The following is a 25,741-nucleotide window of genomic DNA, read 5'->3' as shown; positions in this document are numbered from 1 at the left end:
GGCAATGCATGATCTTCTTCCCTTCATGCCTCTTCCAAACATATAAGCACTCTGGATTTTTAGTATTAACACTTGAGGGAGAAATTCTTTTTAGAAGACTTTCTTTAATGACACTGGGGTCAGAAGGCTCCTGAGAATACAGGAACAGGAAGGGAGAAGAGTGTGGGAGGAAGAATGGACCTTAAGAAGGGCCAAGGGTGCACAAGGTGAGAAGGGGGTCCTGAGGCAACTTCCTCTAAGGACTGAATTTTGTTGCCAGAAGCCAGCCTTATTCTCCAGGTTCATTTGTGCCTGCCTGTGTGGCAAGCAGCATTCACTGGGACTGTGACAGCTCACTGGAGAGCTTCATAGAACTCTGGGGCCATACAGACCTGGGTACACATGGCTCAGCCATTCATTGGCTCTGTGGCATTGGGGAGCTTACTTAAACTTTTCAGCCTCCTCATTTGCAATCTACAGGTAACAACAGCTATCTTTTAAAAGGCTCTGGTCTAGCAGAGAAATCAGGGCGGGGGTTTGGGGGGAAACAGTGCATTCAAAATGCTTTCTAGTCCCACAACCTCATGATTTGATTACATTGGGCAATCTTTTACTGAAAAAACGAAAGGGATTTCTTTAATAGATGATGTGGATAAAAACTGGAAGCAGGAAGTGGTGACACTGACTTCCTGTGTCCCTCCTTTCTCAAAGGTAGTAGACATTCAGCCCTCCTAAGAGATGTGGCTTGAGACAGAGGTGGCATTAGTGACTCCTCATGGACAAGTCCTAACTAACTTGCCTGCTGGTGGCCCTGGGTTTAGGTGGTTTGTGTCATGGGAACAAACAGTAGAATAAACAAGATGTGCATGGCCTGCTGTGTCCCATTTCCTGACCAGAACCCCGCCCTCATGTAGCAACAACCTCCAGGTATTCCCCGGCTCCCCACCCTGCTCCTCATGGTCACTCTTACCTGGGATGTCACATCAGAAGTAGGGATCTTTCTTTCATTGGCTCATTTCATCCTAAGACCCAGCCGGAAGCCTGGGGATTTGGTGATTTTTCATGCACTGCTGTAGACTAATCATAGTCAACACATACAGTACTAAATTGTGATGTGATTAAAAACGGTGGCACCTGTTAATAGTCTGAATCCTATTTCCTGATGACTTTGGGGTCCAGGCTTGGTCTTCTTTGGGGATGCCCTGAGGGAACAGGCCTGAACACAGAACATTCATGCCCCCCCGCTGCCGCCAACCCCGGTCTGTGAAACCTGAGCTTTTTCAGTAGCTGGTTAGGGTCTTGATTTATTGCCTTCCTTTTGTGCCCGGGCGTGATATGTCCAAATGACATGCAATTCTGTAGAGCATTTTGCTTTAATGTCAAGTCACCTGTAATTCCCAGTGTTAGTCTCTGAAATTTTATTTGGTTGTTAAGAGAAAAACCAAACCAAGACAAAATTTGGGCTGATTTTGAATACCTTGTTTTTGTTTCACAATATCTTGCAGATCTATTCCACATTCCTGTTCAACACTTGGAAGAAAAATTGCTGCTCTGTACAACAGCTTTACTAGTAAACCATTAAAAGAATACATTTTTCCTCCTTTGATGAACATGCTAATATTTTTAAATTTTTGTAAGTATATATCTTTCATTAATTTCGTATATATATTTTCCCAGATAAAGAACTCACTGCCCTTTAAGTTGTGACAATGAAAAAGCTATAAAATTGTAGCTAGAGGGGCTCCTGGGTGGCTCAGTCAGTTAAGCGTCTGATTTCACCTCAGGCTGTGATCTCATGGTTTATGGTTTTGAGCCCCGTGTCATTGATAGTGTGGAGCCTACTTGGGATTCTCTCTCACCCTCTCTCTCTCTGCTCCTCCCTCACTCACACTTTCTCTCTCTCTCAAAAAAAATAAATAAAATTATGGCTAGATTTCAATGGTCTGAACCCTGTTTAACACTAGAACTGGGGTCTAGCATGAATCCTTGCAAACTGTTGGGGGGAGATGGATAGAAAAACATGGCCTTGTTGGGGGGAGGTTTCAGTTCAGGAGCTCAGTATCTGAATTAGCTGTTAATATGGATTCCTTACTGCTTGGTGGATTCTCTCTTTTCTTGCTTCTTCATTTTACCCGTACCCCTTGAAAGAGAGAGAAAGCAGAGAGCTGGGGGTGGGGAGACACTGACGTGAGGAATCTGTTTTCCCATGTTTTTTCTACTGCCGTTAGATTAACGCATGCCGTTAATCAATGTAATGCTATACAATGTAACAACAAACAGTCCTTCTAGCACACAGGCAATGCTCTCACCTGTTTGTCCCCACAGATATGTTGATTCTGGCCATCTCATGCTTTATGGCTAATGGTTAGATTTTATTTAGTGGAAACAATGCTTGCCATAGGTAGCAGAATACTCATTTCTTTCTTCTAGACACTCTTACCTTTTTAGGGGAATGGTCTCCTTTGTTTATAGCTTGAGACTAGGCTACGGATTGAATAAACTCTATTATGCCCTATCACACTGGTGCTATTTTAAAATCTCGCTTTAGGGTTTTTTTGTTTTGTTTTTATTGTTGTTTTGTTTTTGTTTTGGCACCTCTCCTGTGGGCTAGTCCTAGTTTATAAAGTAAAATACTTTGCTAGGAATTTCGTGTAGTGGCTTGCAACTTAGAAACCATGTTAACCATGAGACTAATTACTTTTTTTCGATTGTGATTAAAAGACATGGAATTTGATGTGGGGTGTTGATAATGAATTCTGCTTTCTAGTCAAAGCACCCTTTCTTGTGGATTTAAAGAAACCGGAGTTAAAGATTGCTCACACGGTGAACTTCTATATCAGAGTTGAACCTGGGGTGATTCTGGGAATCTGGTGAGTGCACGGAGGGACACTGGGCCGCGTCAGGGATGTGGTTTTCACGTTACAAGGGCGCCGGTGAGCAGCACGGTGTTAGCCACCGGTGGAGAGGTTGGTGTTTCTTGCTGTTCCATACACCTTCCCTTTGTATTGATATTTGACCTGAATTTGCTTCTCAGTAATTTCACCTTGGAGTGCAAAGTCTTTTGGATATTGCCCTGTGCATTGGGTCTTTCACCAGGCCCCACTTCACCCTTCTTCCTTATTCCACACCAGCCCTCCCACACTCTCACAGAACTGCTAGCCTCCTTGCACACTAGGCCACACTCTCACAGGATATGCTCTGCTGACAACACTTCTCTTTGCTCCCTCCTTTCGCCCAGCTTACTGCCTACTCATCTTCAGGGTCTCTGTTCCAGTGGTAATTCGCTAATTTTCAGAGAAGCCCTGCCTCATCTCCCATTTTAGGCACAGGTGACCACCTATGCTTGTTCTGGTTACTCGCACGGGAATTTAATCAGTGTTTGTGCAATTATTTGGTTAATGTCAGTCTTCTTTACAAGACTGTAACTTTCGTAGGTGACTTTGTTGGTGGGTTTTCACTGCTTAGCACAGTGCTTGACACAGAAAAGACACTCAACTGTCAAAATCATGAGCATTCTATTGCCTTTTTTTGTATGCTAATGTCAATATGTTTTTCTGTTTGGTTCTACTACTGGTTCTTGGCTGCCAGTTTTCCAGTGTCCTGTTTTATGCATCTTCTCCCTGAGTTCCAACATGTGATCCTAGAATGTGTAGAAACCAACATGGGTTCACATAGCCTCTTCCTAATCTGCACTGTATGGTTCAGCTAATTGTGCTGGAATTTGAAAATCTTCTTATTCTTTGCTCTTGCCCTGGCATATTGAGCTGGCAGCGATGCCTGTCCTCTCAGTACCGATGGGCTTGATGTTGGACTTTCCGCGCCCAAATGGTCAAGAGGACTGAAGATTTATCATGACGTGGCCAATTCTCCAGGTCCCTTTGTGATATGTCATGTGGTAGGATTTGTGTCCTCAGGGTTCATTCACTGGTTTAACAGTGGGGAGGAACGGGCTCTCTGGCAGGTGTTTAAAATTACAAGGTCACTGGTTTCTTGAGTAGAATAGCTTGTTTCATATTAAAGTTCCTTTCTCCTACCTAAATTGAATTCCGTTTAAATTCTTTGAACTTGTTTTTTCAGCCAAACAAATAGCAGGTGACAAATATCTATTGTCTTTTACTTGTTTCCATCCAATGGACTTCATTTCAATGGACGGCACCTAAGAATTGCAGTCTTGGAAGATTAATAGGTGTAGGCACCGGAAGAACTAAAACAGTAAATGGTTTCAAGGGATTGTTTCTGTGCATGAGGGAGGTGGGGTAGAGAAGTAGTGGTTTTCACTGTAAGATGTTTATGGTATTGTATTTTAATTTTTACCATGTGTATATATTAGTCAGAAATGTCTATACGTAAATATGTAATATATATTTATACATATATAAACACTTATCTCTGATGAAGGAGTGTGTCAAACTTTGGGTAGGAAAGCCAGTTCCCTCTGTACATGTTTGTTAAAACCCTTCCTTGCTCTTCAGGCACACGGTTCCCAGCTGCCGGGGTGAGGATGCTAAGGGAAAGGACCGTTGCTGGTACGAAGCAGCCCTTCATGATGGCAACCCGATTATTGTATATCTTCACGGCAGCGCGGAAAGCAGGTCAGTGCCTTTGCTTGGATTTTTGTTGTTGTTGTTGTTTTCTAAATAGAGAGGGAGCATTTCAGCCCCATGGGGGGATAAAAGGCAGAGCTCAGTTTTCAAGTCTGTAAGCAGGCCTCCATATAGTCTTTTCTCCTTTGTTGAAATTTGAGGGCGTTCTGGCAATCGGCTTCTCTTAAAACAAACAAACAAACAACTACATATTCTATATATAGACTAACATAGATCTTTAACTGAAAGGGAGACTAACTTCCAAAATTCGGATACCAACTTCAAAGGCAGCAGTGGTTCCTTTACTCCCAAAGAGTGTCTGAAATGATGAGCAGAGCCCATGGATGACTGGAAAGGGAACAGGCATGAGATATGGGGGAAAGGAGAGCAATTTCCATATCAATGGTCTTCTCACAGAAGTACATGGAGATTCCTTGATTTAGCATGCATCCTATTAATCAAATGCATGGACTCCCTACAAAACATCATCTGGAATTCTGACCATTGGTACTGGGGACCATCTGACTGGTTCTAGTCTAGCATACCGATGCCTCAGCCCACTCTCTGTTCCATCTTTGCTTTGTAACAAAGAATGCCTCCCTGAAGTGCTGCTCCCTTTTGATGTGCTGCCAGAGCCTTCAGTGGGCCTGTCATTGGTGATGATTATCAGCTGTGACTGCATCGCTTTGGGTTGGGGGAGGGGTGACATGCTTGAGAGACCTACAGACCCAGCTCGGTCTCTGTAGGGACACTGCACACTAAATGACAAGCTCTGGAATCTGCCCCTAGGCTCCACTGCCTGTGTCTCTTTTTCTCACTGTCTTTTTCTGTCTTGATGGCTTTCTCAAGACTTGCCTTTGCAGCCAGGGCTTTCAGGATGTCCATTTTAGAAAGAGATTTACAGAGATTTCCCATGAAATTCAACATCTTTCAACATTGTTTAACATTGTTCTGATTGGGCAAACTTTGCATGGTGCTAAGATGTATGTATTTAAAGGATCGTTTGGCCCACACATTGATGTCTGCCCCTCTGTGTGAATCTGCTGTTATCCCAGATTTACTGGCTCTGGGGTTAGCCCCAGCTTCCTCCTGTCCCCTGACAGAAGTCTCAACTTGCTACTTGCAGTAGTGAGCCAAAAGAAGGCCAAATGGGAGGTTACCAAAACCTTGTTGAAAACAGTGGTTCTAGACTTAGGATCCAGAGAAACCCTGGAGGGTCCATGAACCTCCTCCTTCACCAAATTGTATAGAAAATTTCAAGTGTGGATCTATTTTTCTGGAATATGGGCCCATAGCTTTATTTACATGTTTTAAGGGCTCCATGATCCATGAAAGTTGAAGACATTGGCTCTAAAACAAAATTCAAATAGCTTTTAGAAAAATCCACTGCCTTTTGAATCGTCTTTGTTTCCTTTTTATTATTGCGTTTAATACAGAGTAGATGATATGGCTATTTGGGGGAAAACATGTTTCTTGTGCCTTCAGGGCTGTGAGTCTCTCTCTTTCATTTCATCTTGTACTTAATGGCACAGTGAACAGGGTACAGGCACATCTTAGTTTAGCGAACATGGCCATGTCATCCTCTGTTCTGAAAAGCCATTTTCCGGAACTGATTTTCCTTTAGTTTCTAAAAGTATTCTTAGCAGTAAGTTTTGCTGTGTAGCAGTGAAAGGAGGTGGATTACCAATAATTCATCACGTGCCTCTTTTGAGAAGCACTGGCATCTGGGCATCCAGCACCCATTTAGAGGAACACGGCAGCAGTGGGGAGCCATTGGTCATTCACCCTGACACATCCATGTGGGCTATGACACCAAAAACCATTTCCCTTTCTCCTAGTTATTTATTTCTCTAACCTGAAAAAGAAAGGCATGACATCAGATGCCAAAACCATGATAGTGATTTTTATTGAATTTGTCATTGTAATTCCTAATTCTTGCTCTTTTTTTCCCCTATCTCTTCCACAGGGCAGCTTCTCACAGACTTAGGCTCGTAAAGGTATGTCTGAAGGAGTCTCAAGGTACCAGTTTTATGTCTTTATTTATTCTCTTCTGGGCTATGGCCATAGATCTTTCTCAGCATGGATATCTACTGAGAGGTCCTGAGAGTGGGTTTGGTGTCTGGGGCTCAAAGTCCCACACGTGGATTTCTCTTCCTGCAGTCACCACGGGGGACGAAAACAGAAGCGAACATCTCTGAGAACCAAAATAGTTTCATAAATATAATACCTTCATCACCAGATGGAGTTGAAGACCTGTTGGACTTGATTTTTCTAAGGGCTGGTGGGGAGGGTTGGGAAAGTAGATTAAACGTGCAAGTTACTCCTGTGGGAAACTCACTCCCTTTTTTTTCTTTTGGTGATAGAGGATAAAGACATAGAATGTCTGCTTTTAAAAGTCATTTGGGGGGAGGGTGGCGTCTGAGTGGCTCAGTTGGTTAAGTGTCCAACTTTGGCTCAGGTCATGATCTCAAGATTTGAGGGTTTGAGCCCCGTGTTAGGCTCTGTGCTGACAGCGTGGAGCCTGGAGCCTGCTTCAGATTCTGTGTCTCCCTCTCTGTCTCTTTCCCTCTCTCAAATATAAATAAACATAAAAAAAAAAAAAGTCATTCAGGCTCTGACTTCAGGCCCATGAAGGGTTTTGCAAGTGGGATGCTGGCCACACCGCTCTTCTCACTAGCCTGCGACATGACTATCGCTTGTGGGGCGTGGCCCCTGCATTTCCAAGGGAGGGAGCAGCCTTTCCACTCAGCCGTATCTGACTCATGGCTGGCAGGGCAGCTATCTGTTCATCTCCACACCCCGACTGGGTCACCTCTCCCTCAGGTGACCGGGCTGCTTGTCCAGGTATTGGCCACAGGACCTGATCTCTCCTCCCACATGCCAGCTCCCACCTCAGAGCCCTTTCCTGGTGTGCCAGCGCTAGTGGGACCCAGTATGGCCAGGTGCCCCCTTCCTCCCCCCTCTCTTGTTCAGACAAGAGACTCCTCTCTGGTCTACTCCTCCCTTTCTTCACTGCTTTCTCAGACTGACTCTTGCGGAGGAGTGGTGGGCTGGATGCAGTTCTGCCTGGGATGATACCGTCTATTAATATTTAGGTTTGTTTTCTACTGCACCTCACTCTCCACACTTCCTAGGCTGGATGGTGGTGAAACTGATGTCCACGAGGACACAGGTTTTTTTCCTCTCCCACTCTTAGCAAAGCTGAATTGTATATCCCCTGTGTGCACAGGAAGGAAAAGAGTCATGGGTGTAGGTGTGAAAAAGTAGCCAGGTCATGCTGCTGGTAGTTGGGGTGGGAGGGGAAGGTCTGATAACTTCTTTCCCAGCCGACTCTGGATGCCTTGTGCCATGGTCATCACTTCCCAGCCTGACCAAACATCGTAGCCCTTCATTCTCTTCTTTGAATGAATGATTTCCTTTAAAGATTAAATCTTGGGGTACCTAGGTGACTTAGTTGGTTACGTGGCTGACTCCTGATTTGGGCCCAGTCATGATCTCATAGTTTATGAGTTCGAGCCCCGCATCAGGCTCTGAGCGGATAGTGTGGAGCCTGCTTGGGACTCTCTCTCCTTCTCTCTGCCCCTCCCCAACTCATGTATGTGCTATCTCTGGCTCTCTCAAAATACATAAACTTAAAAAAATTAAATCTTTATTATTATGTTGTTGTTCTTCCCTTTCTTCTTGCCTTCCTTCCTTCCCTCCCTCTTTCTCATTTGTTCTCTCATTCATTCATCGCTCACACAGCTGTTTTCATTAATTTGCAATCCCACCTTATAGTCTTTATATCTTTATATAAAGTTTTTATATAACTATGGTAGCATCTGCATGTACTTTTATGTTGTGCTATTACTTAATACTACATTATAAACATACTTCCATGTTTTCCCATAGTTATCAGTCACTAATTTAAAAGGTGATCATTCTCCATTATATTTATAGACAATTGTTTATTTACTTAACTATTCCACTGTTGTTAGATACGACATTATCTAATTATAAAGTCAATATGTCCCCCGCTAAAATCATTTAAATAATATTGATAGAGAAGACTCTAAGCCTTTAGTTTATTCTTCTTTTGGATTTTTTTTCCTAGAGATAAATTCTTAGGAGTGAGATCTGTTACTGTTCTTGAGTTGTTTCATCAGTGGTCTTTCAATTTACAGTGAACACATGAATACTCCAATTTCCCTGGATGCCTAACTGCTCTGTGTCTTGGATAACTATTTTGGAGATATTAAAAAGCTTTATTTAGTTTCTCATTATTGGCTGGACATAGTTGGTCTGAGGGTTGTGGGTTACCGTTAAGCTGATCATTATTGGCTGGATTTATATTTATTTATTTAATGTTTTATTTATTTCTGAGAGAGAGAGAGAGAGAGAGACAGTGTGAGCAGAGGAAGGTCATAGAGAGAGGGAGATACAGAATCTGAAAGAGGCTCCAGGCTTTGAGCTAGCTGTCAGCACGGAGCCCGACGTGGGGCTCGAACCCATGAACTGTGAGATCATGACCTGAGCCGAAGTCAGATGCTCAACCGACTGAGCCACCCAGGCACCCCTGGATTTATATTTAAATATTTCTAGTGAGATTCAGCTACTTACATCTATGCTGTGGCAGGGAAAGCACAGTGTTTGGACATAAGCAGGCCCAGGTGTGAATCCTGGTTCTGCCTCTAGCCATTTGGGTGACCAATAACTAGTTACTTAAACCCTTCGGGACTCAATTTCTTTATCTATAAAATGGGGATAATACCTACCTTTTAGGAACTATTGTGAGGATTAAGGAAAGTTTTAAAAAGGATCTGCATGGTCCATTTTTGTCCCTTTTTTCTTTCTCTTTGTCTATCTTTGTAATTCATGTTTTCGTATTATGTTTTCATATTCCTTCCTCATTTATCCACATGGGGCTTGGCAGTGGGTTCACGGAATCAGGCGATCTGTTTATTTTGGACAGATATTAACTCTTTGTTCATATTTAATATAAATATCTTCCCATTATTTAACTCCCTGCTACAACTGTAGACCTTCTGTTCTCAAGGGAATTCTTGAAACAGACATTTACTATGCACCAAGATAGTTTAATACGTCATTTCACATAGTCTTCCAACAATCCTGAAGGTAGCTACTAGTGTTTTTCACTTTTCAGAATAATATTTACATATTCAGATGTTTAGTGGCTTGCTCAAGGTCACACGCCAGTAAGGGGCACAGCGGGGGGGGGGTTTAGCAGGCTGTCTGACCCTGCTCTGCTCCGGCCTCCCTCCTTTCCCATTGAGTCTGACCTTCTCACATTTGAAGTCAGACGGCACATTTCATCTATTCCCTGCCTGTGAAACCATCACAACAAGGTTTATGGAAGTGTTGAGGAGGTTATACCACCTTTTCAGTTTACACCTTCCAATTAAAATGATAACAGCTCCTTTGTCTTCTAGGTGCTGAGCGATGGTGGCTTTCATGTCCTGTCCGTGGACTACAGAGGTATGTGTTAAGAACAGTATATAAAGACTTTTTGATAAACAGGAGGGGTTTTGATGGCCCTGGTTTTGGCGGGAGTGATTCTGTGTCTGCCTTTCCTTACTGCCAGGGTTCGGGGACTCCACGGGGAAGCCCACAGAGGAGGGACTGACTGCAGATGCTATTTGTGTCTATGAGTGGACGAAGGCGAGAAGTGGTAGCACCCCTGTGTGTCTCTGGGGCCACTCTCTGGGTACAGGGTAAGTGGGATCTGAAGATGGTGGGTCTTTGGGACTTTGGTATCCTATCAAAGGCAGCAGTGAGCAGAGGATGAAGGACTGAGCTAGGAGAGGGGGCTCTGGTTTCTCTCGCATCCCACACGTGGCTAGAGACATTGCCATCTCAGTGTGGCTGTTTGTAATATGTGGGAGGGTGTAGCTGTATGGTTATCTATGACATTGAAGCCCATTCCAGAGTTTTAAAGAAAAGGATTCTTAATTAAGGCCAGTGGAACTCCTTGAAATCCTGTGCAAAATTTTGTGTCTGTGTTCTACCAGAGGGTCCAGAGCTTTCATCAGATGCTCATACTAGATGCTGCATTTTGTACTGTTTACTTGACTGTTAAGTTACTGCTTCACATATGTACTAATTTTCATTGCTTTACAGAGTTGCAACCAACGCCGCAAGAGTGCTGGAAGAGAAAGGTACCATAAAATGCTCACACATCATTTCTTGGCTTGGGGTGGGAAAGTAGAACTAGCCTATGGATTACTGTGCACGCTTGGAATACAGAGATACCTAAGGCACCCTGAGCTCAGACAGTTTTTGATAGTGTAATAAGCTTTTTTTCTATTTAATATAAAACAATAGATGCTTTTCAAGATCATGAAATTAAAAATAAATCGGAAGAGTTAAAATTACCTTTGTTACTAGAAGTCCAATGCGCTATCCACTGTGCCACAGAGCCACCTGAGTTAAAATTACCTTTGAAAAAGCCTTCATTGTGAAGTAAACGTTACTGTGGAGTAAGTTGCATTATAGGGGAGGAAAAAAATACATTATAAAGTAACAAGCAGGACTTGCTTGCTGCAGCCCTTCTTCCATCACGTTTATGTCAGTTTCCCAAAGTGCTCTGAGAGCTGCCTGTATCAGAATTCTGGGAGGTGCTTGTTATAAGCACGCGGTTCCTTGATCCTAGCTGTTTGCATGAATTAGAATCTCTGTGAATAGGAGAAGGTGATTTTGATGTACATTAAAAGCATGTGTTCTCTTGCGTTATCTCAGAACCTAACTTGTCAATACAGGCAGTTTGAGTTACATAAACATTTTAAAGCAAGTCACCTGCTATATGCAGTCTTAATTAGTTATGGAAATAGAGCAGACATTATTTCCTGCTTCTCTAAGCTCTCATAACTCCCTGCACACACTTCCTGCAGTGTTGATGATGCTGTATTTATCTGACCTAAATTCTTGCATAAATGAATACTTCACTTCTTAGATGATGAAATGACCTTAGAGCACTTTAATTCTATTTACATCCCTGATCTACGAACTTTTGCTATCATGTATTTTAATTTTCTTTACATTACATACTCCATAAAACATTATTATCCTTATGTTATAAAGTCACTATTTAGATTTGGCTATTTCTTTGCTTTTTACTATTTCTACCATTTCTGTGCTTTAATTTGGGATTTTTGTTCTGCCTGTCTGTGGTGAAGAATTCTTTCAGTTTTGGCCTAAAAATATCTTTATTTTATCTTCATTTTTGAAGGATATTTTCATTGGGCATACTTGGCTGGTAGTTATTTTATTTCAGCTCTTTGAAGACATCATCCATTTTGTTCTGGCTTTTGCTATTCCAGTCTTACTGCTGCTCCTTAATTTGAAGATAATGTTTACTTTTTCTTTTGGCTGTTTCTGAGATTCATTTTATCTTCGTTTTTCAGCATTTTTACTGTGATTTTCCTAGGTATGTGTTTCTTAGTACTTGTCCTGCTTCGGGGTTCATAGTACCTCTGAACTCTGGCTTAATGTTCCTCCATTTTGGAAAATTCTTCATTACATCTTCAAATATTGTGTCTACCCCTGGGAGTATAATTATGTGTATTTCTTTGATCTGTTTCCTTATCATGTATGTTTCCAATATTCTTTTCTGGGGTTTCCAGACATTTTTCTATTTGTGCTCTAGTTTATATTGATTTAAAAAAAATTTTTTTTAATGTTTATTCATTTTTGAGAGACACAGAGAGACAAAGTATGAGTGGGGAAGGAGAAGAGAGAAAGGGAGACACAGAATCTCAAGCAGGCTCCAGGCTCTGAACTTGCAGCACAGAGCTTGATGCAGGACTCAAACTCATGAACCTCAAGATCATGACGTGAGCTGAAGTCAGACACTTAACTAATGGAGACACCCAGGCACCCCAGTGCTCCAGTTTAAATATTTTCTTTTGACATATTACACAGTTCACTATGTAGTATCAAATTTTATTAAATATTAAAATTTTAATAAATATTTTACTGTTATACTTCATTTATAAGTTATTTTAAAATTGATATATCATAATGCCAATATCTAGTTCCTTTGTTGATCTCTATTATCTGTTGTTGTTGTTGTTTTGTATTTTTGGCCTCTTTATGTTTTTGTTTTTGTTTGTTGTATGCCTCCTTATTTTTCATTAAATGCTAGACACTGTTTATGGAAATTGTAGAGGTAATTTGAGGGACTAGGGATAATATTCCAGACAAAAGTTACTTTTCTTCTGAAAGGCAGTTAAAATAGAAGGGAGGTCACCTTAATCCAATCAAAAATTGAGTTGGTTGAAGCTGGGAATCAGTCTTTATGACAGCTGGTCTCTTTCTAGTTTGCCATTATTCCCAGGGTATAGTCCTCTTAAGTCCCAACAAAAAGTCTGAGAAATTTACTTGAGCCCTGCTTCTTGTCAGATTCTGAACTCTAATTTTTGTCCTTCTGGTCCTGTGGAAATGCTGAAAGTTCTCTCTAGATCTAAGCCTGTAAGAGCAGCCACAATTGTTGCTTTCGAAATTTCAACTGCTTTAAGGAGAAAAGCAGCTCAAACTCTTGATTTTTCTTTTGTTATTGGCTCTCAAAATCTCACTGATTTAGTGGCCCTGAGATGCCTTCAAACATGTACATACACATATGCATATGCACATACAGATACAGATACATATACAACCAGTAGTCCTCCCTTATCCATAGGGGATATGTTCCAAGCCCTACAATGGATGCCTGAAACCACAAATAATACCAAACCCTGTATATAATGTTTTTCCTATATGTATATACCTATGATAAGGTTAATTTTTTAAAATGTTTATTTATCTTTGAGTGAGAGAGAGAGAGAGAGAGAATGTGGGGGCACAGCGGAGGGGCAGAGAGAGGGAGACACAGAATCCAAAGCAGGCTCCAGGCTGCCCCCTGATAAAGTTTAATTTATAAATTAGGCAGAGGGTGCCTGGGTGACTCAGTTGGTTGACTTATCTGAGTCTTGATTTTGGCTCAGGTCATGATCTCACGGTTTATCGGATTAAGCCCTACGTCAGGCTCTGTGCTTATAGCATTCTTTCTCTGACCCCATCCTAATTGCACTCTTTATCAAAATAAAAATTAGGCACAGTAAGAGATTAACAATAACACACTTAACAGAACAATTATAACAGTATACTATACAACCATGGTCTCTCTTTCTTAAAATATTGTACTATACTCAGTTCTTATGATGATGTGACATGATAAAATATCTACATGATGAGATGAAGTGAGGTGAATGATGTAGGCATTGTGATGTAGTGTTAGGCTACTACTGACCTTCTGATAATATGACAGAAGCAGGATTATCTCCTTCTGGACCATACTTGATTGCAGATAACTGAAACTGCAGAAAGTGAAACTGGGGATAAAGGGGGACTACTGTGTACATATACAGATACATATCCCTATCTGACACTTTTCTCATTGTTCTTAGAGGGAGTGTTGGCTAAAACAACTTAGTAAGCTTCTCGTACTTTCTAAACAATAGGCTGCAGAACAATCTCCCTTCCTATAATACTTTGCTTTCTTAATTTATCTAAGTCATAGAAAATATAGTTTATGTTTTAGAAGGTAGTGGTTTTCAACAATCATGTACATAGAAATCTCTTGGGGTGGGGGTGCTTGTTAAAAATGAGCATTCTTGGGGGCGCCTGAGTGGCTGTCAGTGGGGCGTCCAACTTCCGCTCAGGTCATGATCTCACGGTTTGTGAGTCTGAGCCTTGCATCGGGCTCTGTGCTGACAGCCTGTTTCAGATTCTGTGTCTTCCTCTCTCTCCGACCCTCCCTGGGTCACACTCTGTCTCTCTCTCAAACAAACAAACAAACAAGCAATAAAAATAAAAAATAGAAAATAAAAAATAAATCAGCATTCTTGGGGCACCTGGGTGCCCCAAGTCAGTTAAGCATCTGACTTTTGATCTCAGCTCAGGTCTTGATCTCAGGGTTGTGAGTTCAAACCCTACACTGGGCTCCATGCTGGGTATGAAGCCTACTTAAAAAAAATGTGCACTCTCATCCCCACCCCTCAAGATTCTGACTGATTCAAGTCTAGTGTGGTGTCAAGGAATCTGCATTATTAATAAGGTTCACAAATAATTTTGGCACAGGTAATTCATGTACAAGACCTTAGGACTCCTTATTTAGGAGAGGTAGTATTTATATATGACAGAGGAGTTACTTCTTTTTTTATTATTTTCAAGGATTCCCAGTTGATGCTATTATCCTGGAGGCTCCATTTACCAACATATGGGTTGCAACTATCAATTATCCCGTGTTAAAGGTGAGTCTTGGATTCATTTTCACAAGATGTCAAAGTGTAGGCTGTTTCCACATACTTATGCTTATTAATCATTTTCTGGTAGTATATGTTTCTAAGTTATTCTAACCTAAGACAAGTTATTAGCCAGTTGCTTTTGAAGGAGGGCACAATGGCTTTTGGACTTTCTAGTTCTTTTCTTTTCTTCTAATAAATTGAGATAGTGGCTTATTAAGAGCTAAACCTTTTCCCCCCTCTTCCATTAACTGTACATTTTATCATGTAGTTTTTAAATAGACTTGACTTAGGTTAGTTTATTACACTTCTTTTTAAAGTGAAAACATGCCTCTCATGCATCATTTTTAGCCCTATGATTGTCAGCCATATATTTTTCATTATTTTATGATTAAAAATAGTCCATAGAGAATTCAAGGAAGCTACCAAATGGTTTTACACATATCCCAAGTAGAGAAGATAATCTTCCCAAGAAGATAAAGTTTAAAGAATTGGGCAAATAGGTGTCATTTTAAAATCTGTTATGTAGATTATCTTAATTTCATATTTTCATTATTAATTTCATAATTCCATGCGTCATCTTCAACTGCTTAGAGTCATGCCTCCATATAAATGTTGGCAAATGAGACAGAGAAAGAGAAAGAGAGTAGTAGGATTCGCAGAAGGGATACATGACAACATGACCCAAAATTTTAGATTGTTGGTTAATGTTAGAAGGCATTTTAAAGGTACTTTAATCCAACTGCCTACTTTGGAGTCTTTTTTTTACAATAAATCATGATAGAAATTTCTTAATTTGCTTAACTATTTCTGGAGAAGGTAGCTCATCACTTCCTGGGACAGCTAGTTCACAAAACCACATAATCTTGAAAAGAACTCTACTATAAACTCCGTCTCAATATAGGAATCCCCTCAACAATAGAAGATACTGAATTCTGAATCATTTAAGATACAATAAAACACTTTCACTTGGTTTTAGACAATTAAATATTGATTTTAAGGTAACCACTAATGAACATCTATTATATTACTCTGAGTAATTACTACTACATTCACTAACTTTTAGGTATAATTCAGGTACAATCTTTCCATGTACTTTTGTTTCTTTTTTTGAAATTCTGATTTTGAAATTTAACACAGTAGAGACATATATGGTTTAACAAATAATTAATTATAAACAGAACATCCATGTAGCTATCATTTAAGTCTAGAAATTAGTATCACTAGCACTGCAGAAGTTTCTTGTATGTGATTTCCCAATCCAATAAGCCTCACCTTAAATATAATCCTTGTACTGAGTTTTATGGTTATCATATCCAAGCTTTTCTTTATAGTGTTACTGCCGATGTGTGCTTCTCTGAGCAATATAATTTTATATAATTTACTCTATAATTTATATATTATACGGTATAAATATATAATTTATATAATATTGAACATAATACCAAATAGTATTTCATTGTATAAATATACTACAATTTATTGACCTATTGTTTATGGACATTTCAGTTGCTTTCTGTTTGGGGTAGTTAATAACACTGTTATGAATGCTCTCGAACATGTGTTCTGCAAACGTGTACACATTTCATCGAAGTATAACCTAGGAGTGTAATTGTTGGATAGTAAGATATACCTATGTTCAGCTTTAGTAATTACAGTGCTAAGCAGTTTTCCAAGGTGACTGTACTACTTTACTCTCCAACCTGTTGTGTGTGAGTGTTCCAATTGCTTAATATCCTTGCCCTTGTATGGATATCTCATTGTGGTTTTAATTTGTATTCCCCTTATGACTAATGAAGGTGGACATTTTTTCACGTTTATTAGTCATTTCGATATCATCTGTTGTAAGATACTTGTTTATGTCCTCTGCTCATTTTTAAATTGTCTTTTCTTATTTGTAGTTTTTTTAATAGGATAAGTCATTAGAAAAATTACTTGTATTGCAAGTATATTCACTTATTTTGCCTTTTACTCTCTGAATGATATCTTATGATGAAGAGATGTTCCTAAATTTAATGTGGACCAGTTTATCAACTATTTTTCATGGTTAATATTTTTAAGACAAGTGTCCTATCTGATAAAACTCTGAGTACCAAAGATTATGAAGATATTCTTCTATGCTATCTTACAGAAATTGTTTCACCTTTTATATTTACAACTGTAATTTACACATGGACTTTTGTACATGTAGGTGGTAGAAGTCCATGTGGATATCTAGTTTCGGTCTCATATCATTTACTAAACAAACCAACTCTACAGTGCCAATGTTTGCATATATCACGGTTTAATATATATATAGGTCTGTTGGTAGATTCTCATTTCTTTCCCTTGTCTGTCTATTCATTTTCATATGAATACTGCAATCTCTTACTATAGCTTTATGTCTTTATATCTGGTGATGTAAGTTCTTCAGTTTTTTACTTCTTATTCGGTATATGTCTTGACTATTCTTGATCCTTTGTATTTTGATATATATTTTGGTATATGCTTATCAATTTCTATAAAAAACTTCCTAGGATTTTGACTAGAATTGCATTAGGTCTATAACTTGGGGGAATCAATACTTTCCTAATATTGAATCTTCCAATTTATGAACATGGTATTTGTAAGTTTATTTTCATTGATTGAGGTTTTCTTAATTTTAGTTTTAGGTCAGGTTCTTCTAGAAGCAGAACCCATGGCAGGGATATTGATGTGATGATTTATTGAGAGAGTACCCCAAAGGAAAAACCTGCAAGGTCATTTGAATGAGGGTTGTAGGATAGGAAAGGGGAAAGAGCAGAACAAAATGTGACTTGAGGTAAAGTGTAGCTCTGGCTTAATCCACATGGGACTCTAAGCTTTGAGTCACCAGGGGTGGTGGTTTCTGCTATCCTCAGGGTTAGAGGTTAGGTTGGGGGAAGGTGACATAACCTTCCAGGGGTAATGGCTTCTGTTATCCAAGGATAAGAAGAAAGGGGACAGCCAGTGTTTACAGCAAGAATTATTTTATAGTCTTTTCAAAGAACCAACTCAGACGTTGTTGATTATCTATATTAAATGCTTCCTAGTTTATTAATTTCTGGTTTTACCTGAATTATTCCCTTTCTTCTATTCTCTTTAGATTCAACTTATTATTTTAAAGGTTTCTTGGGGTGCCTGGGTGGCTCAGTCAGTTTTAAGTGTACAACTTTTGACTTTTGCCTAGTCATGATCTCACAGTCAGGGTATCGAGCCCTGCATCAGGCCCAGCACAGACACTACTTAGGACTCTCAAAATAAATAAATAAACTTTAAACAATATTTGAAAAGTTTCTAGAGATGATACTTGAATAATTTATTTCAGTATTTCCTCTTTTCTAATTTATGCATGAAGGCACACTACACCAAAGCCACTCTTCAGCTGTATCCCACATGTTTTCAAATGTGTGCATTTTAATTATTATTTAGTTCAAAATATTTTATAATACTCTGACTCTCTAGACCTATGGGCTATTTAAAAGTAATTTTGTAATTTCTATACATTTGGGGATTTGGTTATGTTTGGTATTGATATCTAGCTTAATTATATCATGATCTGCTATTTCTCTCTGTATGATTTCAATTTTTGAAACTCATTCCGACTTGCTTTATGTCCCAACATATGGCCAATTTTGGCATGTGTTCCATATGCTTGTAAAGAATATGTACTGTTTTTGGTGCAGTGTTCTATATATGTCAATTAGGTCAAGATTATTTATGCTGTTCAATTCTTCTATATTCTCACTGATTTTTTGACTGGTTGTTTTATTGGTTACCCAGGGAAGAGTATTAAAATATCTCGTCATCATTTGGAGTTGTTAATTTCTATTCTAGTTCTGTCAATCTTTGCTCTAGCTTTTTTAAGGTATGTTATTAGGAAGATACATCTAGTAATAATGTAATTTTGTATCTTCCATGTGAATTGATCCTTTTTTCATCATGAAATATCCCTTTTTTGATTAATAATGCTTCTTGACTTAAAGCGAACTTTGTCCATGTCTGATTTTAATATACCTTTATTTCGAATAGTGTTTGCATGATGTATCATTTTCTATCCCTTGACTTTAAACTTTTCTGAAATCTTAATTAACAAATATCTCTTGTTAGCAGCGTATAGTAGGGTTTTGATTTCTTTTCCAATACCACAACTCTTGTCTGTTAATTGTAGTGTTTAGTCTACTTAATGTAATGTTGATATACTTAGGTTTAAATCTACTTTCTTACTATGTTTTCTATTTGTGTCATCTGTTTCTATTTGTGTTCTTTTGCCTCTACTGTTTTGCTTTCTCCTGACTTTCGGGCTATGTCTCCAGGAGAAAAGTGGTGTTGAATGTCAGTTTCACCTCTCTGAGAGTCCCTCTTCCCTGGGATCTAGACCACTCAAGATCTCACTGCCTTGGTAGGTCTCTGACATCCGCACTGAAAGGTTTTTAAAATATTTTTTTCCAGCTTTTCTAGTTATCTTGGGCAAAAGGTTTGGTTTGTAACAATTCTTCTATTATTAGAAGCTGGGAATCTTGCAATATTTTTATGTTTGAAATTTAATTAAAAATGTCATATAACCTTAGTTTAATAGCCACATTTATGGTTTAGAAGTGTAGGAGTTCTGTAGTATCATGTTGACTGTAAGAATCATAGCTCTGGTGACAGACTTGCTGGCTTTGATTTCCAAGGCTGTCATGTAACAGCTGTATAGTCTTGGACTAATTGCTTTTAATGTTCTAATCGCCATATCTATAAAATGGGGGTAATAATAACCTATTCCAGATTATTGTGATAAATAAATTACTATGTGAAAAGCATCTGTAATAGTTCCTGGGACAAAGTAAGCACTGAGTGACCATTAACTATTTTCCTATCAGTGCAGTGCCATTCATTACTCTGAACATGACTGTTAAATAAGAAACTGTAGGTGGTATGAGACATACGAATAGAATAAAAGGCATGGGTCCTCACTCCCAGGAAGCTTCCTGTCTACTTGGGGAGACAGGAAATTAATAGTGGATATAAAGTAATGGCAGGATTTCCAAATGTCACTTTGGAATCAATTTCATTAGTCAAAATTGGAAGGCAGTGTGACACAGTGGAAAAAAGAGCATAGGCTGAGGAGCCAGACAAATTTGAGCTGAAATTTGGCTTCTGCCATTAACAATTATGACCTTGGTAAGTCATTTCCCTTCTTGGAATTTTCCCATTTTTGCATAAGGGGGTTGATACTGCGTATGTTTGTTTAGAAGATTAAATTAAGTTAGATAATCACTGCAAAGTACCCAGCTGCTAGTGGGCGCTCAAACAATGTACGTTTTCCTTTCCCATGTTTTCTACTGCAAAGTAGATTAAGGTAAGTGCTAGTGTGGGACCCAGAACAATAGTTTCAGGGATGGAAGAATTCAGGGAAGAAAAGGGTCTCGTGTGCAGGTATAGTCAGTGAAGACCATAAGATAGGCTCTAAGTTCCTTTCTTGAGGGTAAGGGAGAGCAGTTAGGAAACACAGAGAGGAGGGGAGAATGTAAGCCAAGGCACATGGTGGAGTGAGGCAACTTTGTGTTATAAAATACCTGAGAGTCATAGAAGGCTTCCAGGAGAGGTCTTGTACACTTGTCATCCTTTTAAATCCTCATAGCAACTGACTTTGGTATCACTGCCTCTACTTAGAGCTGAGAGAAATGGCGGCTCAGAGGCTTGCCCAACTGTCACATGCCCTATACGAAGAGGAAATGGGACTCAGTCCTATCTTCTAACTCCAAGAGGATAGATTGGAACTGTGCAGTCTGTGGAATGAAAGATTGTGGCCAGATGTGGATGGGCTGCAGCCAAGATAGGAGTTCCTTGTTTTGTTTTTAAGTAGCTTGTGTGGTACTGCCAAAGCTTTTGTGACCATACATTTCACATAACTGGTCTTTGAAGGACATTTACTTGGTGGCATTCCAGAAGAGAGGAGGCAGGAAGACCAGTTAGATGCCCATCACTGTAGTCTGGGCTGGAGGGGATGGGATGACCCCTGAGTTTCAAGAGGCACCTCTGGCTGGTAAGGAAGAATGAGAGTAGACTGACTTGGGCCACCATTCTTTTTAAGCCTTTGGACTTTGAGATGAATTGCTGAAGGGCTTCTCTTACTGAATTCCTCTCAGAGGAGTCCTGATCCCAGGGATGGCAGAATCAGAAGACGAAGACAAAAGAAAACAAAACAAGAAATCTTGCCCTTAGTTATGGGTAACAGGAGGGAAAAAGAAAAAGGGGCATTAGGACCTCCAGGTTGCAGCTGGATGCAAATCACATGCCATGAGACCATTCAAGCCAGACAAATCCCATGAAAACATGGAAGTTTTCTGAAAACAGCAGGCCTAAGCCAAAATTGTGAAGCAGACGTTAGTCTATACTGGACCCAGCATACCTGTTCGGTACCAGTTTCTCTACAATGACAATTACTGTTTAAAATCAGGAAAACACATTTTTTAAGTTCATTATATTTAGAAACATGCTGTTCTCTATCACTACAGTTTATAGCAAGAGACTACAACAAATGATATATGCTGTCTGCCAACTCTAGTTTCTCCATATCATAAAGGGGCAGTGATATGCAGAACCTAAAAATTGTTTCTACAATGAATATCATTCTTTTCTTTCTAAACTGTGAAGCAGCCGTTCGTCTTTCCTGACCCCAGCCTACCTATCTACCCATCTCCTTTCTTTGGCAGTGCCCCATTTATTACATTGCCCTTTCCTCCCCACTCCCCTGTGGGCACAACAGAGGAATACATGTGATGCTCTTCTGGTCTTTTCTCTTAGCAAATCTATTCCAAGGAATAAAAACTGCATGAAATTCAAGTCACACTAAGATGAAAATGACAGATAATAGCTTACAGTGTATGCCAGGGATATTTGCACAGTAGATTCATTCCATCTTTAGCAAGTAGTTATCGAGTATCTGCTAGGTACCGGGAACGTTTCTAGGTTCTGAGAATACCACAGGTTGGAAGCAGATGGTGTCCTGACCTCCTAGGAAGTATATATACTTCCTGGAGAGACAGAGAGAAGACGAGTACACATTAAGCTGATTCTCAGGAGTGAGCAGCGCTGTGACAAGGAGTGACTGGGTGGTGGGGAGGTGGCGGGTGGTAGAGAAAACCTCTCTGAAGAACTGTCATCTGAGCTGAGACTTGCAGGATTAGGGGCTGTCATTGGAAAACCTGGAGGTCTTGAGCTGAGGTGGGCTCAAGCCTGATATGTTCCAGGAACCGAAGGCAGCAGGGCCTGAGGGCGGGCAGGAGTGGGCTTAGTGAGAGGGCAGAGACGCAGCAGCCACATTCTGTGGGGCCTTGAAGGCCAAGGTAGTGCCTTTGGAAAATGTGAAACAAATGAGGGATGTGACACAAGCTGCATATCAAAACCACAGCTCCGGATTCCTCATGGGAACTGGATTCTAGCAGCCTGAGGGTAGAAGCAGGGAGCCACACAGGACCGCTGGCACAATCCAGGCAAGAGGCGGGGGTAGGCCAGGCTGGGTGGCAGTGGGGTGGAAGGGAAATGAATGCACTGGGGATACAGGTTGGAGGCAGGGTTGGAATTCTGTGACGAAGGTACAATATTATTGCTCGGGGTTCCTGTCTTTTCCTCATGTTCAGTTGAAATGGTTGTTTTTTGGGACATATAAAAAATTTACTTATTGACTTAATAAAAAAAAGTGGTAAAAGCTAATTAGGCTAGCCTTCTATTTACTATAATTTGCCACTCAAGAGGAAATTCAGTATGTTTAGTATGTTTAGAATGATAATTTTTTTTTTTTTTTTAGAATGATAATTTTTATATTTGGAGTCCTGTGGTCATTTGTTAAAACCTAAAATGCCCTTTTAAAGTACTGCAACGTTAAATTTCTAATGTTTCTAATGTTTCAATAATTTAAAACCAATTTTCTACGTATTGTATACTTTCATCAGAATTTTTCACAATCAGAATATTCTGTTTCACAACTAAACCAGTAAATTATGTTCACCATAGAAGCAATTTTTAGATTATGGATATCACTGCTTCTTTACAAGTGTGAAGAAAAATAGTGGTGCTATTTGTATTTTAAAGAAAGATAGGAAGCAGAAACAACAAAATGTTAACAGTGATTATCTGTGGATAATGGGGATTATGTGTGATTTGTTTCTTCTTCCTTTGGTATTTTCCCAATTTTTCTACAATGACATGAGTTACTTCTAGATTTATGAGGGTTTTTTTTTTTTTTATTATATGTAGAAAGTTGCTGCTCTCTACATTACTATAGTTCATGTAGGAAACCATAATAAATGACACAGATATAGGCCATGTATTAATGTTTTTTCCTTTTTAAAAAATAGATTTATCGGAAACTTCCAAGATTTTTACGCACACTTATGGATGCCCTGAGAAAAGACGAAATAGTCTTCCCTAATGATGAAAAGTAAGCTAATGATGAAAAGATGTCCCTTATAACTGTATCTGTGGGATTCTAGGTGGGGGAGGGGCGGGGGAAAAAAAAATGTGACTTACTGAATGGGTCGATGAGAATTTTTAGATGGGCACTAGGCTTTGGGGGTAATATGTCCACAGATTTTTAGTATCTGATATTTTCCCCATGTCTAATTTGATGACTTCACCAATTCAGTACTTTCTCTGAAGTTATAAAGGGAGTTGTAGATTTAGCATCTATCAGAAATCAGGACCTTTTAAAGGAGCTCTGGGGTCTAGCCTAACGTTACTTGGATCCCTGACCTCTAGGCCTCATTCCCCGTGTAACCAAAGCCCACCCACCATCCAGCCCACTGACCCAAAGCGAGTCTAATGACCAAAATTTGGCAGGTTAGCCTCTTGCAGCTGGAGAATGTAAGAGTGCCTGCAACTGGGCCATTGTTGTCCGTTCTTTCTCTAGGTCAGCACACCTGAGGGATCTAACCTTCCCAGGAGTAACAGCAAGTCACTGGGATGGGGTGGATGGGGATCAGAATTTGGGAAGTATGGTTTGAGGAAGTTGCTAGAGTGAGGAACAAGTCTTCTTGTTATAAAAACCAGGAGGTTGACCAGGAAGCTGATTAAACTTGATCACGTTTTCTTTATGCGGAAAAGTAAATACATTGTTACAAAGAGTTCTCTTCAGTCCTGTGGTGGTTCTTGTTATTTCTGGGTTTTGAGTTGTTTTATTTTCTTTAATATGGTCTTTTAATTAAAATATTCCAGTGTTTTTCATATTTTTCTTCTTCATTATTAAAAAAATCATATAGAAATAAGTGAAATTAAATACCTAATTAAACTGTCTGAGTAAACAGAAGAGAGATAATCTTGTCTGGAAAGAAACAGTTACTATATGAAGCTTATTATGTATGAAGTTGCCATTCCTGGGAGGGAAGGAAGGAGAGATCCTGTATTTTAAGGCAAACCACATGTTTCGCTAAAGCTTTAACTCAGAAGAGAAATCCCAACGTATAATTCTTGAATCGAATGTTGTCTTCTACTTGTCCCTAGTGTTAAATTCCTGTCTTCTCCCCTTCTCATCTTACATGGTGAGGATGACAACACGGTGCCGTTGGAGTTTGGAAAAAAGGTAAACTAAGCCCAGTGCTGACTAAAACATACCATACTGATCTCACCATTTTCTCATCTACCTGCACTTCGATGAGAGCCCACAGGAGGGTCTGTGACATTATGAGGGACTCTCTACACCCCTAAATAGCTGTGCTGCCTGGCGCGTGAAAGAAGCATTAGTGTGCTATGCTACTTAGCTGAAGGAGTGTTTGTGGTGGACCCTGGTTCGTCATCTGTGGATCTTTCTCTAAAGATCCCATGCCGCTATGGGAATCTCCATGTAGTCTCTCCCACAAGCGGCACTAAAAATGGGATGTCAACAAACAGAGTTGGTCCATTGCATTCCTGTGCCGGTGCAGGGAGGGTGCTGGCGGAGAAGGACGAGGTCCTGTCACTGTTCCGTGTCGGCTGTGCAGCTTTCAGTTCCTCACTTGTGGAGGCAGCCAGATGGGGGAGGAAGTGGAGGCTCCCTTATCTCTGACTTAATGAGATTGCCTCCCCAAGATGGCTGCCTCTGTACCCTCTTAGAAAAATTAAACTAGAAAAACACCACCGTTGACTGTCAGCCTTTGAGTCTCTGTCTTTCTGTCCTGTGCAGCTCTATGAAATCGCACATAATGCATACAGGAACAAAGAGAGGGTCAAGATGGTGATCTTCCCTCCCGGCTTCCACCATAACTTGCTCTGTAAAAGCCCCATGCTGTTAAGAGCTGTGAGGTAAGAGTTGCTTTGCTACATGTGATTATCTTTCCCTTAAAGGCAATTAATTAGGGCTGCTGTGGCTTACATAGACCAGGAAGTAGAGAAGGCAAGGGAACTGAACTAGGTCTTTTCTTTTGCAGAGATTTCCTGAGCAAACAGTGGGCATGAGGGCTGAGAGTGATGGAAACCTGCAGCAAAGGCTTGGTCTGAACATCACCGATGGTATATATTTTTTATGTGAAACTGCACTGGGCTGCTTGGATAAGCTGAAGTCACTGACATTTCTACAGGTCACCTGCCATTTTAGTAAAGATGGAAAGCACAGATGCTAGGTGTTTTGAAAGTTCTCACTTAGCTGATCTCAGTTTCCTTTGTGGAACAAACTGAAACCTCACTATACAGAATCATTAGAATTTGGTAAAATTTGGATCCCATCTAAAAATGTGTGGTTATTAAACATTCTGGGGAGATTTATGAATAAGGTGGTCTGTGGTTGGGACTTAAAAAAGTGTAAGGAAGGTGCTCCAATGTAGTTAAATAACTAGTTTCAGTTTAGAAAACTTAAATGGAATTAAAAACATTCCAAGTAACTTCTAGCTGAATAGTACCGGGGAAAGTTCTAGCATACTACTCAATCTGCCATCAAATAACAAGTTT

General features: G+C 39.9%; 1 protein-coding gene across 1 annotated transcript; it reads left to right on the top strand.

The window, feature by feature from the left end:
- The first annotated feature begins 1,550 nt into the window (after positions 1-1,550).
- Positions 1,551-25,727, top strand: ABHD12B (abhydrolase domain containing 12B). Its single transcript, XM_077761252.1, has 12 exons — positions 1,551-1,612; positions 2,747-2,849; positions 4,452-4,571; positions 6,529-6,559; positions 9,992-10,037; positions 10,144-10,273; positions 10,680-10,717; positions 14,769-14,848; positions 23,182-23,264; positions 24,323-24,401; positions 24,981-25,099; positions 25,225-25,727. The coding sequence occupies exons 1-12, from the start codon at positions 1,585-1,587 to the stop codon at positions 25,250-25,252; spliced, it is 885 nt and encodes a 294-aa protein (XP_077617378.1). The 5' UTR covers positions 1,551-1,584; the 3' UTR covers positions 25,253-25,727.
- The last annotated feature ends 14 nt before the right edge of the window (positions 25,728-25,741 follow it).

The sequence above is a fragment of the Crocuta crocuta genome, unplaced genomic scaffold, assembly GCF_008692635.1.
Source record: "Crocuta crocuta isolate KB4526 unplaced genomic scaffold, BGI_CrCroc_1.0 scaffold163, whole genome shotgun sequence".
NCBI lineage: Eukaryota > Metazoa > Chordata > Mammalia > Carnivora > Hyaenidae > Crocuta > Crocuta crocuta.
The sequence above is the reverse complement of the archived record's forward strand: the minus strand, read 5'-3'. Positions and strand labels throughout refer to the sequence as shown.

Coding starts and splice junctions, on each gene's coding strand:
- ABHD12B (XM_077761252.1), top strand. CDS start 1,585: ATGAACATGCTAATATTTTTAAATTTTT. Junction 1,613..2,746: donor GCTAATATTTTTAAATTTTT/GTAAGTATATAT, acceptor TCTGCTTTCTAG/TCAAAGCACCCTTTCTTGTG. Junction 23,265..24,322: donor GTCTTCCCTAATGATGAAAA/GTAAGCTAATGA, acceptor ACTTGTCCCTAG/TGTTAAATTCCTGTCTTCTC.